At 37.9% G+C, this 20,485-nt stretch overlaps 1 protein-coding gene across 3 annotated transcripts; it reads left to right on the top strand.

Annotated features, from left to right (window-relative positions):
* The first annotated feature begins 6,868 nt into the window (after positions 1–6,868).
* LOC108375501 (zinc finger protein Xfin-like) lies at positions 6,869–12,069 on the top strand. 3 transcript variants are annotated; one of them, XM_017631635.1, is made up of 5 exons: positions 6,869–7,069; positions 7,544–8,675; positions 8,783–8,818; positions 8,873–9,256; positions 9,329–12,069. In XM_017631635.1, the coding sequence occupies exons 2-5, from the start codon at positions 7,553–7,555 to the stop codon at positions 11,704–11,706; spliced, it is 3,921 nt and encodes a 1,306-aa protein (XP_017487124.1). In that variant the 5' UTR covers positions 6,869–7,069; positions 7,544–7,552; the 3' UTR covers positions 11,707–12,069. The 3 variants fall into 3 exon arrangements, with proteins under 3 accessions (XP_017487124.1, XP_017487123.1, XP_017487122.1); XM_017631634.1 differs by having other exon boundaries at positions 6,869–7,103; positions 7,171–8,675; XM_017631633.1 differs by having other exon boundaries at positions 6,869–7,116; positions 7,171–8,675.
* Positions 12,070–20,485: the final 8,416 nt, after the last annotated feature.

Genomic DNA, 20,485 nt, shown 5'->3' with positions numbered 1-20,485 from the left:
GTACATATGTACGTAAGGCATATTAAAATGTCATTTGCTCTGTCACATTTAAAATTCATTCTAAACTGGTTTGAGATCATTAAACTATAAAAAAAAAAAAATCATTTTATACATACACTTGTGATCAGTTGATTAAGTCATCGATTTTGGCTGTTCCTTTTTTGTTTATTTAATGTTTATTATTATTCCATAAAAGCCTAGCTCATTATATAACAAACAAAATATAAATCCAAAGCCAAACTTTGTGCAAAAATTGTAAAAAAATTTCACCTAGATTTTAAACTTTTTATTCGGATTTTTTAGAATTTTTTTGAGTATGCATGTATGTATGTTTATTTTTTTTCTTTTAGACATTTGGTTAAGTGGTCGGTTATCGAAAATGCTAAATTACGTTCTGTTAAGAAAGAACATAGCAATATTTCCGCCTTTTTACGTTCTTTACATTTTCAATAAGAGGCCACATGCGACTAATTGTGTCATTTTCTTTATGCCCTTAAATAAGGGTTAAGTCATCTGTGTCCAAACGATAAATATTTTTTGAAGCAGCTGCTGCAAAAAAAAAAACCTTGCAAAGATTTATTAAGAAAATAATTCAGTTCTACTTACCAGATTTAGTAACAGAGAAAAAATAACTGGAAATTTAAAAAACGTCACTTTTTACATAAAAACTTCCAAACGTCAACAGGATACAAAAAACGTCCAAATGACGTTAAAAACGTCAACCTGGCAACGCTGCATGCAAACAAAACGAAGAGGAAAACATGTTGTCTATGTGTGCGTGTCAGTCCACCGTCAATCCGTGATTTTCGCGAACTGAAAGGAGCGAGGTAAACTCGAACTCTCTTCCCCCTCTTATCCACACAAACCCGGTTTTAGACGGACTGAGCAGTCCAGTGTGCGGAGGCCCTATGGGATGAACTCCATAAGTACGCGCGTAAGCGCAGAGAACGGGCAAAAATTCGAACATGAGTTCGAATACGCATTGGAATGCGCACTGAGTTGAATTTTCTCAACTTTCATGCATTTGCTTGCGCAGGCAACCAACTTGAAAGTTAATTACACTACACTTCGGGTTTAAATATGTAAATACATATACCAACATATTTTGATGAAGAATTTTTGCGGCTTGGTATGTATCTTCTTTATAAATATTGTGACGAATACTGCGGCAACGAGAAGCGAACAACGAGAAATAAGCAGAATGTTTGAGGAATGACGTAGAATGTTCCACAAAGAGAAACGTCAAGTTGGATGAACACTGCGAACAGCGATAGAAAGAGAATGAACGATAAACTTCAGAACGTTCTAGAGTGGCCATAAGTGCGAGCGCAAGTATATAAGGGCGCCGCCACAGCGAAGTGAGTAAGTTACAAGTCAGCAAGCTACAAGTAAAGTGAGTTGCGAATAAGCAAGCTATAAGTTTAATTGTGTTGACAAGTTTTGTAAAGCGTTGTAATTGCTTTAACGAGTATTGTAAAGTGAGTTTACGGTATTAGCGAGTATTGTAAATTGTTTGTTTTACAATAAAGTTAATTGTACTATAATTTGGTCATACTGAGTATTTATTTAACAATCCAGCGATTCGAGCCGGAGAATATTTGGGAAATCCCCCAAGGTTTCCATGAACGAAAGACACAAGATCACGTAAGAACAAGAGCGTGAAAAAGTCGATTTTTTTAGCGGGTTCNCATGAACGAAAGACACAAGATCACGTAAGAACAAGAGAGTGAAAAAAGTCGATTTTTTTAGCGGGTTCTACGCCATCTTGTTTCACTGGAAAACAAGCGAAAAGTAAACAAAGCAAAGAAAACAACGAAAACCAAAGTTAGCCAAAATTATTGTCAGCCTCTTTAAGCGCACAATTTAGGTAAAATGATGCAATAAAATGCTTGAAAATGTGTTGTCATGTTGAATTAACTCTTCTTTACTTAAATAAAAGTGTAAAATAGTGGTGCTTGTGATGTAAACAAACGCTCAGCTGACGAACCCGCTTTCGCAAACTTTTTTCTCAAAACCAGTTACAAATACAACGTCGCGTTCTTACGTGATCTTGTATTTTTGGTTCATGCAAGGTTTCAAGGTAATCGTAACCGGCCGTCTTCACATGCTTGAAAATCTCGCTTGCGTTCTGCTTTTTTCTCTCGCAAGCGTGATAGAGTTTTGTTGACTGGCATACTTTTTCATTTGTAAAATGTCGCCAAACAAGGAGGTTCACGCCTTGCAGGCTCTTAAAAGTTTGAGAAAATTAGAAAATCTGCACATAGAGATGTATACTATTTTCAAATGAAAAATGGCTGGCTCTTAATTTGTATTTGCCTCCAAAATAAACGATGTTGCTACTCTGAAGAATTCTGCGAAATAAGAACATAGCTGTCAAACAACAAAAATGACTGTTGAAAGCAAGCGAGAGCTCGCATACCGCTCGGTATGCGAGAAAAAGCATACTTCGTACTTTTTGCGGTCTACAAGTGCGGTTTCTCGCATGCGTCGTCATGCAAGCGAGATTTTCCAGCACGTGAAGACGGCCGGTAACAATCGGTGTCAGAAGTGGGATTGTTAAATAAATCCCAGAGGTAAACTACTGAAAATGGCAAAAATTCAGGATCTAAAAATCGAGGAACTCAAGCAGGAGTTGGAGAATCGAAATTTAGCAACCTCCGGAAGAAAAGTGGAATTACTATCACGGCTGCGAGAGGCTATGGAAAAGGAAGGTATCGACGTTGACAAATACGACTTCCATCGTGAGGACGACGCGACATCAACGAAGGACGAACAGAAGGATGAGGCTGCTTGTTCGTCGAAGGATGTGAAGCAGACATCCGGGAAGGTTGAAGAACAGCAAAAGGCTCCTAGTTCATCAACAGTTATGGACATGAACACATTATTAGCCGCCATGTCCCAGATGTCATCACAGCTGCCGTCCCAGCTGGAGGCACAGAAAACGCACATGTCATCGCAGCTGGAAGCACAAGATACACGCATGTCACAGATGTCATCACAGCTGTCGTCACAGATGCAAACACAGCTTGAAGCACAGAGGTCGTGGGTGTCGTCATTGGTGTCAGCGCAGCTGGATGAAAAGATCACACAGCTGCCGGAGAATTTAATCAGAGACAACGCGGAACTCAGAGAGAGACAGGATAAAATCGAAGCGCTTATTAAGGAAAAAGAGGACAAAGCTAAGGTGGATGAACTTGAAAATCGTCTCCGGGGTTTGCAGTTGAATCGTCCAACTAGTTCTACGAACGCTCCCAAGGTAAAGACTCCATCCTTTGATGGCACAATTCCTTTCCAGGTCTTCAAGCTCCAGTTCGAAAAAACGGCTGCAGCAAATCATTGGAGCATCGATGATAAATCCGCTGCACTATTCGTTGCATTGAAAGGACCTGCAGCAGAAACCTTGCAGACTATTACCGACTGTGAATATTTTTGAGGTGCTTGAAGAGAGTGGCCACCTGTTTAAAAAAATAAACTCTAATTACACTGTGCAACAGCCGAAACCAGCCCGGACTTTGTTAGCATTTTCTGAATGTATACCCATTAAGTAGTAAAACGCGCGATGGATTTGCAAAAGTTACCTCGTATTTTTATTTTATGGCCTACTAAAGTTTTCATATCTCGGCCTAAGGAGTTTCCAAAAAAGTCGTAAAAATAGTGTCTGAGCGAAATTAAAGGTTAAAATATATATTCTAAAGTTTCTTGGGAAATATTTTCGTAGAACATTTTAACCCATTAGCTCCAACTTAAAACGGTAATTTTTGACACTTACTTCAAGAAATCTCGCAAAAAGCAAATTTTGCAAAACGTTACTGGATTGATGTATTCTAAAAAATTTTTCTCCGGAAAATTTTACTAGGGGTCTTCTCAGGCAAAAGCTTCATGCTACCAACGTAAAAGCCTCTAAAAATTTAAAATAAAAAATCAACGAAGAAACTAGTTTTTTATAAAAAAATGTTTAAAATAGAGTTTGGAATAACAGTTCCTTCTTTGCACAGATTTTTTGTTTTTATGCATGAGGTCGAAAAACATGTATTTTTTTATTTGAATCCCTAAGACACACAGTGATGGCAAATTTAGTCAGAAAGAAGAAAGTTGACGAGTTGATTTTTTGCAAATAAAGATGAAATTCGACTTTTTCTGGAAAAATTCGATTTTATCCGAATTTTAGCAACACAAAGTTCGATTTCAAAAATACGCCATTTCGGAGGTAAAATTCGATTAAAATTCGAATATCGGAGCTTCGAATATCGAATTTACCCATCCCTAGTAAGCGCACACTATTGAGTGGCTCCATGAACGAAAAATACAAGATTACGTAAGAACGCGACGTTGTATTTGTAACTGGTTTTGAGAAAAAAGTTTGCGAAAGCGGGTTCGTCAGCTGAGCGTTTGTTTACATCACAAGCACCACTATTTTACACTTTTATTCAAGTAAAGAACAGTTAGTTCAAGACGACAACATATTTTAAAGCATTTTGTTGCATCATTTTACCTAAATTGTGCGTTTAAAGTGGCTGACAATTATTTTGGCTAATTTTGGTCTTCGTTGTTTTCTTTGCTTTGTTTACTTTTCGCTCGTTTTCCAGTGAAACAAGATGGCGTAGAACCCGCTAAAAAAATCTACTTTTTACACTCTCTTGTTCTTACGTGATCTTGTGTCTTTCGTTCATGGAGTTGCTCAGTTTTTACGCACGTAATGTGCTGTTTTTGCTTACGCGTAAAAGCACATTTAGCTCTAAATGCTACTCTAAATGGACATTTATCTGTCAAGGATAAACGCCGATCTTCGGTTTAAGTAATATATTTAAGCAAAGGTTACATATGAATCAGAGAAAAAAGAAAACTGATATATTCAGAAAAGAAATTTACTATTCAATTGACAACGATCGACTGTGCCTGCTAGATCACCTGCCTTTTACATATCCATACCAAATTCGACACTTAAATGCAACTCCATTTTTGCATTAAGAATCTAATTGCTAAAAGCAACCCTGTGATCTTCCAAAATTTCCACGATTCGAACATGGTTTAATAAGAAAAAGTGGCAACATTGCTTTTTCGAGTATACAGTTGTTAACTGCGTTTCAGTGATCGCCGATCGAGATTTCATTTAGTATATTACATTATTTGGATAAAGAAAAGTTAAGCAAATTCAACATCGATGTGATGCTGATAGAAATCGGGATCAATTTGTGATCAACTCTGTTTGGTTTGTTTCCTTATTAGGTGAGGAAATTTTAATTGACAGCGCCGACAAATGAATATATACACAGACAAATGTTCGGTTATGATTAAAACAAGTCAAGTTTTTGTATTGAATTTTGGTTTAAAATTTATTTTTTCAGTAGAGTTTTCAGCACATTATCTTCTGCGTGATTTGATCGTAATAGATACGGATCCGAATAAGCGACTGGAACACGGCTGTTTGTCAAAAGCATACGATTTCGAACTCGCCGTAAATGCACATTTTCTAAATGCGATAGCATGAACGCTCTTCGAAAACATATGTTCGAAAGCGCTAAATGTTGCATTTTAAATGCAGCAAAAACGCTGCATAAGTGCATGTTAACGGATATCGCATACGCATGCATACGCTTGCCTATGGAGTTTCAGCTTTAGTTAAATAAATGTGTAAAATAGTGGTGCCTGTGATGTAAACAAATGCTCAGCTGACGAACCCGCTTTTGCAAACTTTTTTCTCAAACAAATTTTTACAAATACATTATCGCGTCCTTGCGTGATCTTGTATTTTGGTTCATGCATCGTTTAATGCGCCTTTTGGCTATTTTGGGTCAATTTTCGTTGGGCCCACTAAAGTGCATAATTACTTTAAAAACTACTTTACATACAAGGTGCAACTGCTGTTGCAATCGCTTTTGGAAGTTCATGAGTTTGACAGACTTTTGAAAAGCTCTTGCACTTGCCACGTCTAAAGGAGCGATTTAACTTGGCAATGCAAGCGCTTTTTCTACGTATTTTTCTGTCAAAATGCGAAATCGAAAGTCTACTTTCCCGTGTAAGCAGCCAGAAAGTCTTGCAGAAATCTCTTTTAATTCACTAGCAATTTTCATTTTTGCTGCAAGTGCTATCAAACCAATCGAGTGTTGCCGTGTGACGCCTTTTTTTGACAAATTTGTATAAAATTATAAAAATCTCGAATAAAATATGAAAAATACGTGTAACTAATTTATTCTACCGGTATGGAGTATTTAAGAATTAATGTATTAAACATTTTATGACTGTTTTGTGGACATTTTAGCAGGTTTAGTTAATTTTTCAGGCCATCAACTTTGTTATAAGCGTAAAAGTTTTTGGTAACATAGTTGAAAGTGGACCTGTCTGCATTCATTGTCTGTAAACAGACAAAAAGTAGTAGTACATAGAAGGTGTAAAGAGTGTATCAGACGTGGAAATGTATTAAAAAAAAGCTGTCAAATTGAGAAATTTTAGAAAGCAGTTGCAGGGGCAGTCACACCTTGCATGTAAAGTATCTCTCGAAAGAGGTTTTTGTTTATTTCCGAAAGCCGTTTTGCAAATTGCTAGTGCAGCGCGAGCTAGTTGAAATATATTTCCGATATGCGCGCTTTGAGTTGCAGTCACACCTTGCAACCTTTATTTTCGAAACTGATTTCCGAAAAGTGACAGAAAGGTCTTTTCGGATGTTCACACATGGAAATAAAGTCAATTTGACAGTGAATTGCGTGGAAAAGTTGGAAATATTGCCAAGTCTATTTTGGAAATTTTGATTTTGACGGACTCTTGAAAAGGACTAGCACTTGCCTCGTCTAATAGCTACTTAAACGCTCCTTTATTATCGAAAGTAAAGATGAGATGGAAATTTCGATAAACGAAAGCTGCATCGCTTATATACTTGATATGTTTCTTGAATCACTATTTTTTGCAAAAAGTTGAATTGATTTTCACTATTTTTTCTTTCGACAATAGTTTCTTACGTGTACGTCCTATCAATACGTTATAATCTGATGTTTTTCATTATGAAAATCAAAACATTGATCACATCTTTACTACGCAGTCAGCTTGGCAACTGAACCTCTTGGGACTCGTGAAGGTACCAAGGGACCTCTTATCAACTCACAGTTCCGGTCAATTAGCCTCGTAATTCGGAAATTTTAATATATTAAAGAATTTCAATTGACACTCTATTTATAGATGGCAGAAAGGTTTCATTTAAAGTTATATATATACATAAGTTATAAAACATCGAAACAATTGAATTAAGCAAACTATAATTACAAGCATAATCTTGCTTTTGAAAGCTTCCTTTGCATTAATCGCAACAACTGCAATATTAAGATTATCATTGCTTTCAACAAATTACCTAAATACTATTACCAAGTGAAAAGAGTGGTATTTTGTATAACTAATCTCTTCTTATCCTCTTGAAGCTTCATGAGAAAATTCGTGAGAGTTTTGCTAAAACACCCATATGTCACCGTTCAGTAAAACCAACACCCATTTCAAAGGTTCCTTGCCAAAACTGCCATTTTAAGATTGTGACAATCTTTCTATTCGTCTTGATAAGATAATTAATATGGATCGATCTCCTGCGCCAATGTCGGAAATGATATCGGAAGGTTCAGTACTAAGTACCAAAATGGATACAATCGATGCCGAAAAAAATGTAAAAAAAGAAATCGAATTAATAATAGAGGATAGTGAAACAAACTCAACCGGCGATGATGAGGAATATTGCGATAGGGGGGCCGGTAATGAGGAATATTTCGATACGGGTTCTGAGAGCAGTTGCCATTTCGATTATGAGCCTGAAGTGAAGAGGCCATATCTGGATCTATCTAATATGCATGTAAAGAAAAGGCCGTGTATTAGGAGTGCGAGCTTTGCTTATGGCAAATATGTAATGAGACAATGTCCCATGTGCGATTATGAGTTCAATTCAGCGTATGGTTGGAAGCAACATATTAAATTCGTACACCATTTAGAGAAGTCTGAAGATTTGCAATTTAAATACAACGAAGTGGGAGCCAAGTGCAAGTTGTGCGATTACCAAATTCCAGCGCCAGAATATAACAAGTTACTAGAGCATCAAATTTCGCACATGCCATTCAGCCACTATTTAAAATGTAAATTATGTGAATGGAAAACTAAAACACATCCTAGCATGAATTTACATTTGCGCCAAGAGCATCCAGAAAAACTTCAGATGACAAATAAAAGTTTGGAATCAAGACGTTGCCCAAGTTGCCATCAAGAATTTTCCTCTCAATGGCATTTGCGCAAACATATGATACAAGAACATGAGCAGACTATTGAAGATAGGACTTGTTTTATTTGCTTGGACTGCGGTTTAGAGTTTTCAACTAATGTTAGTTTACGTAGCCATGTAAATGAAAAATTCGCTCATAAATCGGTCGATGAGTTGGGTTTTAAAGAAGTTCCAGCTGATGGAAATGAAGCAGCTAAGTTCAAATGTACTCAATGTCCATCGTCTTTTCGGAAAACTACGAAGAATCGGACATCGATTATGGTATCTTTAAGGGAACATTACATGCTGCATTTAGGAGAGCCTTCGGGCAAATGTGCCTACAAATGTAGATATTGCGATGAAAGTTTTCGGCGATTTGATAGTGTGCGCTTACATATTTGCGAAGAGCTGCATAATGCCTTACAAAATGGTGGTGGATTGACAAATACATGTAAGTTTTGTATCTAGCACTTCGAATAAGTTGAACACAATAATTGAATTAGAATTATGTTGTATACATATATGTATATAAATATGTATTGTTGTTGTATATTTCAGCACGACTGCTTCGTCGAAGGCGGAAGAAAGCAATAAGTAAGCAATCAACACGATATAAAACCAAGACACTTCTAATGATTAATTTTTTAGAAAGTGACCAGGACAAGGAATTTTTTGAAAAGACCAGGAGAAGGATTTACCATAAATGGATACAACATGTTTGCTTGAAATGTGGAAATATATTTTATAACCTGGCCCAATGCAGGCAGCATATGTTCCGTATGCATGGTATGAATAAACCGGAAGGACTCGAATTTAGAAAGCTTGAAAATCAAGGTGTATCCGATATATATGAATGTATTATATGCGAAGAGTTCACATGCGATTATGACTTGAATACAATGTTCGTGCACGCACGTATACATTCCGTATTTGAACCATTCCAATGTAAATTTTGCAAGATGTCCTTCGCTTATGAATCGGATATACGTAGACACGGATGCTTAGATGAGGAAAGTGTTCAGACAGTTACTGGTAAGTATAGAAAATTTATATTACCATACAAATTTTAACTGTTCATTTGCATTCCGCCCTATCTCTCAAAAGAATCAAAAGAGGTCTATATACCAAACATAGAGAGTTTTTGCCCTAAATGCAATCAAACATATACAAGACCCTATAGTCTAACTAGGCACATGAAAAAAGCCCATGGAATGAATAAACCTTACGGGCTCGGATTTGAAATGTGTGAACCGAATGATACCTCGGAAAAAATGTACTGTTGCAATGAGTGTAAAAATTTTACTGCGAAAGAAACAGATATAAAAGCTATGTTAGAGCATGCAAGACAACATTTTCCATTCGAGAGCTTCAGATGTACCCTATGTAACGAACGATTTAGATTGAAAGAGCATGCGAGTAAACATGAATGTTCAAATGAAGGCAAAGAAGTTGATGATAAGTACGAGGAAAATATATTAGCGAAAACACGTTTGAATAATATGGGACGTTTTTGTCCACAATGTGGCAAATCGTTTAAAAAGACCTATTTATGTAAAATTCATCTGATCAAAGTACATGGAATTGATAAACCTGATGGGCTTGCTTTTGAGAAAATAGATTTGCCTGTTGAAGAAGTTATTGAGGAAACATATCGTTGCATGGTTTGTCTAACCTATAAAACAAAACTGGATTTGAGTATTATGCTAGAGCATGCGAGAGAACATTTTCCATTTGAGAGTTTCTGGTGCAAGTTATGCAATGAACGTTTCAGATTAAAAGCGCAAGCAAAACAACACAAATGCCCGAATTACTTGCTTGAGGAAAATAACCACGGGGAGAACAATACGTCAAGAAGAAGATACCCTAAAAATTTTGATAAGTATATAAGGAAATTTTGTCCCGAATGCAATACTGAAGCGTCCTCTGTGAGCACTTGGCGTTGGCACATGAGTAGATATCACGAAATGGGCACTCTATCAGGCCTACAGATGAAGGAAACCACAGGTAATTTGGTAGAGTGTTTGGTTTGCCAAGTGCAGATGACGCATAGAAGACGACAGGAGCACAGATTCATACACCTTCCATTTAAGCCTTTCCAATGTAAATATTGCTCAGAATATTTTATTGAAGTTGAAAAAGCAAAATCTCATTGTAAAAAATGCGCACTAGTGCCATTAGAATTACCAGAGACTCACGAACAAAAAAAAGAGGAACAAACTTCAAAAAAGAAAGTACCTGCGAAACGCATGGAGAAAAATGTGAATTCTTCAGTTGAGCTAAAAGCGACCAAAAATGAATGCAACAAACGAAAAAATAAAAGACATATTGTTTCTAATGTACATGATCAAGAGGAATCAGAAAGTGGCTGTGAAAATGAAAGTGAAACCACTAATAAAGGTATATGTGTGGTACTTGCAGACGAGAAAGATTTCGCCAAATTCGTTAAAATTAGCTGCCCATTATGCCCGGACACCGCATTCGATTCCAACTTATATTTAACACGGCATTTCAAAGACACGCATGATTTTTTCCGAGATAACTTTACAATTAATCAAACAAACTCTGCGAATTGTAAGTCGTGCGATAAATTTTTCAATGTTTTATACAAAAAATCCATGATAAAACACTATTTGAGTGAAATAAGCGCTACATGCTTCTGCTGTCGGCTATGTGATAAGAAAACGTTATACCTTGAGTCAATGAGATCGCATCTTTTAGATGACCACGAAGGTGTAATTGCAGCACAAAAGCCCGATAGGAGCAACACTTTCGATTCAGCTGACCCGGCAGATCCTTTAAAAGTAACATCCGTAGATATTTCAAAAGTGTCAAGTACCACAATGGCAATACAGACCAACAAAACAACTGTATTCAATGAGTTCAACGTATATATTTCATATGCATGCCCGGAATGCAATGAACCATTCGAAACTTCCGAGCAATGGCATTTGCATATAAATGGTGAGCATAATTTCTTTGATCATGAACAGTTGAATATCGAAGCAACACCGGATGGTTTCAAACGCTGTAAGCAATGTGGCACTAATATTAGTGGAGGCATATTAGCTGAACAGCGTCATAAATTAACACACATGCAGTATAAATCGTTTATATGTACTTTGTGTCAGCATCGCTCCACCACACTAGGTGTGCTCACTCAACATTTTCGGCGAAGGCACTTTGCGAAGGGCTCTTTCAAATGCGGTCTTTGTACGCTTGTTCTAAATACTTCATGTGAAAGGATCTTACATATTAGAGGTGATCATGATCCCAGTGAATATACACCCGAATTATGTCGGGTTTGTTTCAGTCACTTCAGTTCAGTCAAACATATGCATATTCATATGGCTTGTCACGATCCCGATCGGATAAGTTTCCCGTGTGAATTTTGTGATCGCTCTTATTGGTATAAACGGGAATTAAATTTACATGTGCGTGCTAAACATCCCGAGCAAGAAGCTGGAGACAGTGGATATAAGTAAATATTTGAAAAAAAAAAAAAATATTTTTAAGGCGGATTCATCATTCTAGTTCTAAACTTTTTTCCTATGTGATTGTGGTTGGGTTTTTCTCCCAGAGAGAGAAACGCCACAGCCACATAGAAAAAAAGTTCTGAACTTAAACGATGAATCCGCCTTTAATCTCTTCGAAAAGATTTTAAGCGATAATTATAAACAATTTTTTTTTCTCAAATCGAAAAATATCCAAAAAAAAAGTACACCAATAGAAACTTTATAGAAACTTAATGTCCCTGCAAACCATTGGTTTAGAGTATTCTGAATTGTAAAGTAATTTTAAGGAATTCGTAAAGATCTCATCAGATTTTTCGCCGAATTTTCTAAAATGATATAAACTGTGCACACTTCGATTCTTTTACGAAATTTCGTAAGAAAATCGGTAAAGCAATGAAAATAACGCTGCTATGTGAAGAATTTCTTGTAATTACTATGAAAATTCGTTACAGAAATGAGATACTCCTAAAGATTTTGTCAGGATTTCGGGATCTTTGGTTTGCAGGGATTTGAAGAACAGATGATTACAAAAGGGAGGAAGTGTGAATTCCAAAACGTCAAAATACAAAGCATCTGTCTCTTTTAAACCGCACTAGAAGAAAAAGTGCAACTTGCGCAACCTAGTTTAAATCTAGCATCTAACCGCACATTTATTTGGCACTACAATTTAGTACGGCTTAGAAATAAAAGTGGACGATGCTTTGTATTTTGACGTTTTGGAGATCACCCGAAATAATCATTTGCTTACTTGCAAATATTTGGAGTTTTATTCACTTAAAAATCATCAAACATTTTTTTTATCCACAACGCCTATGCAACGGCTCTTAAATGCAAACAACTATAGGGGTATTCTCTGAGTCTTGCAAAGCCCTTGCACGGTGCACGGTTTGCAAAGCTGTCCCATACGAAAACCGGTTTTAACCGTGCAATCCGTGCAATCTGTGCACCATGCAAGGGCTTTGCAAAACTCAGAGAATACCCCTTATGTGTAAATTTGAATAAAATACAATGAAACAGTAGCATAAGTGATTAGATGTGAATTTGTATTTAATTTCATTGAGATAAATAAATACTAGATAAAACAACTTAACATTTTTTGTTCAATCACTGCGATTTTGGTGGAAAGATACTGTAGAAGTGCGCACACATAATTTTTTAAAGCTTTTTGTTTCAAACTACCTTTTTCATCACGTGGATTTTCAATGTACTGAACTCGGAGCATTTGGTATCAGGCAGTCAGAAGCAGAAGAACCCTAAGGCCGAGGTCACGCAATGAGCGGCGCCATACAGAAATGCCTCTCATCGCGTGGCCACTGCATTCAATAGAACTTCATAATCGCCCTCATCGCGAGAGCCGTGTCGAATGCAAGTCGTTTTTCGAGAGTCGAATCGTATCTTAAGTTTCACGCCATTGCCTAAAATTTCCACTCGACTAGTGTATTAAAGTGGGAAAACTTGGCAGCACTGTATAGTTTACGACGATTTTCGTCGTTTACTTATTTCCGCACGGCTGTATACAATGCCAATATTGTCGAGTCGTACAATTGAGCCTAATTTACGACTTAAGCTGAAATTAGTCGAGAACGCAGAACGTATACTTAAACGCAGTCTGTATACGCAGAATTTTGTCGATTACTGGAGCCCTCAGTGTTGCTTACTACACTGTTGCCACTCTTCAATGCCTTTTCATAAACTTACCCTTTCAACCACAATTTTTCGTGCTATAATAGATTGTAACTAAATATAAACTACTTAGTTTTCAACAAAAACCTTATTTAATAGTAAATTTCAAATATTTTAAACATATTTCGAATAGGAACTTATAACTTTTTTACCATCTGCAAAACTGACGAAGTGGCAACCATCTAAAGAAGGAGAAATCAGCTGACACGGAAAAATCTAAATTCCGCAGATTTCTGCGCTACGGGCTACAACTACAGAAAAATTCTGCGGTGTTGAGTTTTCATTTACATGGCGCTTTGGTAAGACAGATCGTGTCAGCTGACTCGGGTTTACGTACCGGTAGGTTTACGTTCTTGACTAATTTCAGCTTTACGCAATGAGGCTGATTGTTTCAATTTTAAGCCGCTCGCCGCTTTGCCGCTCATTGCGTGTCCCCGACCTAATGTAGTTTCGGTAGGAAAATTTCGTACGTTCGTGAATAATGGGTGAAATTCTAAATGTAAAAAATATAAAGCATCCGTCTCTTTTAATTCAAACCTCTGTCATTTGTGGCCCCGTACTGTTCTAGCCGAAAAATTAGCGCGGCTGTCTCAGTGACGCACATCACCGGTTCTCCGCAGTTCACCTGAGTAGCGGAGCCTCAATACGATCACTCTCCAGCATATCAATGACTCAGACAAACATACCACAGACACAACCATACCCCCACATACACGCCGCCACAACCCAATATCGTAGCAACAGCTCCTAGTTCCTCACACGGCGTGTTAGTCCAGGATATACCAAAATGTGACATCAGTTAAATGAAATACCTGCCTGGCTGGTTTCATTTCAGGGTATGTTGAGAATATACCAAAATGTTACATCAGTTAAATGCAATTCCTGCTTGGCTGGTTTCACTTCAGGGTATGTTCAGGACTGCACACGAACCGAGAATGGAAGAGCAATTTCATAGGCTCTTGTTGCAGTGCTGCTCATTCACAAACCGCTTCTGCGACGCCGCCCACTACCACCAAAAGGCAACACCACACGACAGTCGGGTCTACGTAACCGGAACGACCCAGATTTATATTTGGCCAAGGACTGTCACTCCGGCAACACTCCCCAAAAACTCTTTGGGAAATTTGTATGCTGCTACAACAACAACAACAACCACACCTTATTAACAACGCGCATTGCCACCAGCCTCCCAAGACACACGAAGATACTAAAATTTAACTGTAACGAATTTCAGAGCAAGATTGAGGAGACAACCGTCTCCGAGCGAGGTTATGGTGGTGGCTGTGCGTTCATCATACACCACCGTACAGTATCGTCTTAATGATGTAGACAATAACCCCAGGGATACTATTCTGGAATGTCAGGGTATTGCTATCCGGGCAGGCGATGAGCTAGAAATATTCAACATTTAGGGATCCCAACGCCATAAGCGGAAAAAGTGGGAGGAGCATCTGATGGTCGGTAAACAAAACCAAACGTCGACTGACCAGAAGGCTGCACAAACTGCCAACACCCAGTGCGCCTCTCAATTTCATTAGCGGTGAAATTCAGGTAGCCATCGGGAAGGGGAAAGCCTCTAAAGCCATTGGACCCGACAAAATATGTATGCTGATGCCGCGGGAGTAGGTTATCTCACCAAGGTGCATGGCCTCCCTCACCGTTCCGGACATTTGGAAAACGAGGAGATTGGTCCCATTGCTTAAACCCATTTCCTCGGTAGCGAAGACTATTTAGGCCTTGTTACTCCCGCACTATACGAACCACCTGACCCCAGCGAGGTAGCATGGATTCCGTAAAGTGCACCGCACGACGACAACACATAACGCCATAAACACTCAGATAACTCGTGGCCCAAACGAAACCGTCCCTGTGAGAGAACAATCCTAGTAGCGTTGAATCTGTCAAAGGCGTTTGAAACCATTTACCCACTCCACGCTGACAGAAGACATTGAAGCCTCCTCTCTCCCACAAAAGAACCCAAATGATGATCAGCGAATTATCTGAGTGGTCGACATTCGTCAACATTTTTTTGAGATAAAACCAGCAAACCAAGAAAAATGAAACAGGCGTTTCTACACGTTGGTGTCCTTTCCTCGCTTCTGTTTAATTACTATCATGGGTGCGTTCGAGCTACGTATTAATTACCGCAATATTGCAGCCTTGTTGCTTTCCAGATGACATGCTGCTGATGCTCAACAGAAATTTTTCTAAAATGCTGCAGAAATTGTGCAGTAAAATTTTTTATGTTGCTTTTGATTTCCCAATGATGATTAACTGATTGTCAAAATTTTGTTCCTCGAACGCATGATGTCGCTCAAATTTTTGCGTAGAACGTGATACTCTTTCATAAAAAGTAACACTACCGCATTTATTACAGCTCGAATACGCCTATCTCTTATGCTGACGGCTGCTCGATAATAGCATCCGGGAATGGAATTGATGACTTGTTTTCGAAAGTAAACGGTTATCTCTCCGAACTTTCTCGCTTCTTTACTGTTATGAGCCCAACCCTCTAATCTATGAAATTCCCGACAACCCTTTTTACCTTCTGGACGAAGGAGACTACAGCCGGAAATTCACGTCGATGGCAAACCAATTCCGACGGTTGATAACCCAAAAACATTCGAAGTTACCATCGATAGTTCGCTCTCCTTTTCGGCGCACACAACCGCAATTGTCAATGGAGTACAGAGCCGCAACATGAGTTGCGTTGCAGATGCTTCACGATATGCAGGTTTTAAAGGATTTACAGGAAAAGCTGTTTTCTCCATTAATAAACCTTATGGAAGGTGGTGACCTGGAACGGCTTCCTGTAAAAACCTGCAAATCGTGAAGCATCTGGAACGCAACTATTGTCCTTAAGTCGATAGCCAGCATCGCACCATCATAGCCCAACTTCGCTCTGGATACTTAATTAGGAACACGTAGCAATAATTTTGGACATGTAGCCTTTTAGGTAAGTACGATTTTTAGCACATGAAAAAATTGATGTATTAACAGTCTTTGCAATTTCATGTAGATCAAAAAGAAGGTATGCAGCAAAGGGAATTTTTGGACTCGCCATTGTAAAAAGCCCTGCAGAGTGCATATTTATATTTGTGGACGGAAGCCAGATTTTATTTGATGACTTTTGTACCATTTCCGAGAGGATGCATGAGTGTGGCTTCTTTAGAAACAAATATTCTACAAACATTCTATGTAAGTAAAACATAATTTAAGCTGAACTTTTAAATTTATAATAATTTGGGCACTGTTTTGTATTAGGTACGTAACAGCGCGGTAAGATGCCGCTTTATGATGATGCTTTAATGTATCCCTAGTATGCATTTAATATAAAAAAAACTGTTATATAAACCAATATTTTTAGTGCTGTATTGTTTTTAAAAACTTACAATTTTGCTTCCAACGCTTCAACTTCCTGCAAACTGCTGTCATAATAAAATACTTTGCGAGGTGTTCAAGTCATGGGAATATCGGAAAGGTTTGCTTCCGTAAGGCTATTTTCCTTATTATTCACACTTTCATCAGATATATTTGCATCAACAGTATCACTCGCAACAGCTATAAAAACTTAGCTAAAGTATAATGCAAAACTTTATATAAATGCAAATTGTTACCTGCAGTGGCAACGGCAGTCTCACTCTGCTCAAGTAACTTGCTGTGCTGAGCTCTTTCCGCACGCTGGGAGTCCTCCAGATTTTCTTCGTAAATGGTAAGAACCGCACCATGTTTTAAACGACGAAGTTTTGCAAAACCTAGGGCATTTAAAAAAACAATATTAAATGCAATTAATTTGAAAATACACAATATGTTACCCATTTCGAACTGTGTATTATTTTCAATATCTTCACTAGTAAAGTACTTCATGTACACATAGCTCGGTTTGGTGTTTAATGCATCTCCTCGCCGGCAGAACTGCTTCCACTTTTTCCCCAGATTTGCGTCCGTAGGAAACGAATAAAGAACTTATATCGCACGCTTTCCTTTTGTTTTCACTATTACACTTTGCCCGGCACACTTCATTTTGCTTTCTAATGTCTCAATAATTGTTTCAAACCACGCAGAAATATTAACGTACAAATATTAAGATTGTTATTTGGTTTTTTCGTACGCTCACAATCAACAATTGCACCAAGATGACGTCACGCACACAGCTGTCAAAATTACAAAGAGCGGATTAGCGGTATCGCGATTGGTGCAATCTCTATTTCTCTCAATCGTGGTATGTCCCCTTTCAGACAACTACTACAATTCAACTACTTGGTCCTTAAGGTCGGTGTTATGCAGACAAACTTTTGTTTGCCAAATTAAATGGCGGCTGCTTAGTTTGCTCGGAGGTGGTTATGCCGAGTTTGGCACAGGGTTGCACGTTCATTATGGTTTTCATGGCTATTGCCAGCACGAAATGAGAATTTCAGATGTACATAATGCGCACAATTAATTTATTTTTTATAATATCATATAGGCAATTAACTGTGCCCTAATCTTTGAAGCTCCTACAGCATAAATTAAGTTCTCTGGCTTTCAGTATCACGGCAATTTTATGTGTATAGCAACAATTGTCTAAAATTTTTGTATATGACAACACCGAATTTGCTGCAGTTTGACCAAACAAAATTAGTTTGCTATGAGAGTCGCCAAACTCGCTCTCTCCGAGTTTGCTGCAACAACAATTGCGCGCAGTTTGCCAAACAAAATTTCTGCATAGAAAACTTGAAACGAATTGACGGCACGGAGGCAAGAACGATAGAATACAAGATTGCGCCGATCAGAGAGGATTTTTGAGAATAACTTTTGTGCGACGTCACACTGGTGCAGTTGCGAGAGAGAAATGCCAAAACGTGAGCAAGAATGGAAGAAGAAGAAAAAATGTTGCAAGGAAAACGTAAACAAGTTGCACAGGTGTGACGTCATGCAAACAACGATCCTGTCAAATTCATTAAGAGAGGAATAGCGGTCCGAGATCGGCGCAACCTTTGTATTCCCTCAATCGTGGTACGGAGGTATCTGTACTCTTCCCCTATCTTCCCACCTCCTTCACCACGAACGAGCAGACTTGAAAGCAAGACTTGACGTGTCTGAAAGGGGACTATAGTTCTACGGATTGTCAACAAATTTCATTAGGGTTGTTCTTGTGCGTGCGCACTTGCAGTTGCATTTGTAAATCCACAACAATACAGTGCACACGGTTGCCATGGCACCAAGTATAAAAACCTTTGCAAATGCAATTCCAACCAAAAATCCAAGACCATTTCCACAACATCGTGAACAGCCCTGTAAGGAAACGTTACTAAAATATATAACACAAAAAAATTGATGCACTACAATTTTTAAGCCGCTCTATACCTTTCGTAATAGTCGTTAAATCGAGGAAAAGCCTATAACTGTGTCCTTTAGATTAGAAAATGACCAAAATTCTAATGTTTTTCTCTGGGTAAGAAGCCGATTAGAGAAACTGGAAAATTATAGCATTCATTCCATTTCATTTCATTTAGACTACATTTTTTTTAGACTACTGCCAATGGACATTGGAATAGAGTTCTATGTACTAATAGTAGTACTATCAAGTCATTAGTTCGAGCAGACTTTGGAAAAAATAAGCTTAAGATAGCTAGGCTCCTTATACATAATAAGTCGACAGAGAAAAATGCAGTTTCTGGCTTTCAGATAGTTAGCAATTTCACAGCCTAATAAACTCATTCTCCAACCAGAGATATGGTCAAATTTTTCCAACCCGAACACATAGCGTGTAACATGGTTGAATGTAACATCAATTTTGTGAGCAGAGCTCAGCTTACTGTAGACTAGTTCAGGGTAGCAAATGATCGGCATTATTCGTTGCATTACAAGTTTTTTCCTAACAAAAGGCGACTTAGTTCTCTATATCGAGAAAGAGGTTAGATATCTAATCGTTTTCTAACGTTGGATTCTAATTGGTTTCTAATAGCTAGTGTTTTTCTAATCATTCTCTAATCGAATTCTAACATATACTACGTAATACGTAAGATATTCGCAAATAAAAATAATTTGCAAATACCTAACTCACTGTTTATTCGATGGTGAAAAATTCTTTTCTAACATTGCCTGATTATAAAAAGGCAATAATATGACCATCGAAAAAGAAAATAAAGCTAAAAGTGGCAACGTCTTGATTATAAACAGGCAATAAAAGAAAATAAACCTAAGGGCCGGTTGTTCAATGTCTGGTTATCACTACTTGCCGGTTAGACATCATTCGATATGAACTCGGCTTGGCATTTTCGGAAATTTTCTACGATACACGAAAAATCGGCCTACGGTCGTCTCAAGCTGAAATTAGTCGAGAACGCAGAACGTATACTTAAACGCAGTCTGTATACGCAGAATTTTGTCGATTACTGGTGCCCTCAGTGTTGCTTACTACACTGTTGCCACTCATCAATGCCTTTTCATAAACTTACCCTTTCAACTACAATTTTTCGTGCTATAATAGATTTTAGCTAAATATAAACTACTTAGTTTTCAACAAAAAACTTTATTCAATAGTAAATTTCAAATATTTTAAACGTATTTTGAAAAGGAAATTATACCTTTTTTACCATTTGCGAAACTGACGAAGTGGCAACCATCTATAGAAGGAGGAAATCAGCTGACACGGAAAAATCTAATTTCCGCAGATTTCTGCGCTACGGGCTACAACTACAGAAAAATTCTGCGGTGTTGAGATTTCATTTACATGGCGCTCTCGTAAGACAGATCGTGTCAGCTGACTCGGGTTTACGTACCGGTAGGTTTACGTTCTTGACTAATTTCAGCTTCAGTAATTGACCTCCAAATTTTCTGCCGCTGGCAACTTAACAAGGCAGTAAACAAAAAACATCTGTTCTCTTCTGTCAACTCAATTGTCAACCACACGTGCACTCTTTCATTAGAATTTTTTCCACAATATAACCAGTAAACAACCTTCGGTGAATTTGGCGACTGCCTTCCTCGGGGATGAATATGCTAGGGATGAAATTATTGGTACACACTCCTTTTAAGCACGCAGGGTTGCTTTTAATAACCAAAAAATAATTAACTCCAAATA

Source organism: Rhagoletis zephyria, unplaced genomic scaffold (genome assembly GCF_001687245.7).
Source record: "Rhagoletis zephyria isolate East Lansing unplaced genomic scaffold, Rhagoletis_zephyria_1.1 Rzeph_scaffold_09029, whole genome shotgun sequence".
In the NCBI taxonomy this organism is placed as follows: Eukaryota; Metazoa; Arthropoda; class Insecta; order Diptera; family Tephritidae; genus Rhagoletis; species Rhagoletis zephyria.
The sequence above is the reverse complement of the archived record's forward strand: the minus strand, read 5'-3'. Positions and strand labels throughout refer to the sequence as shown.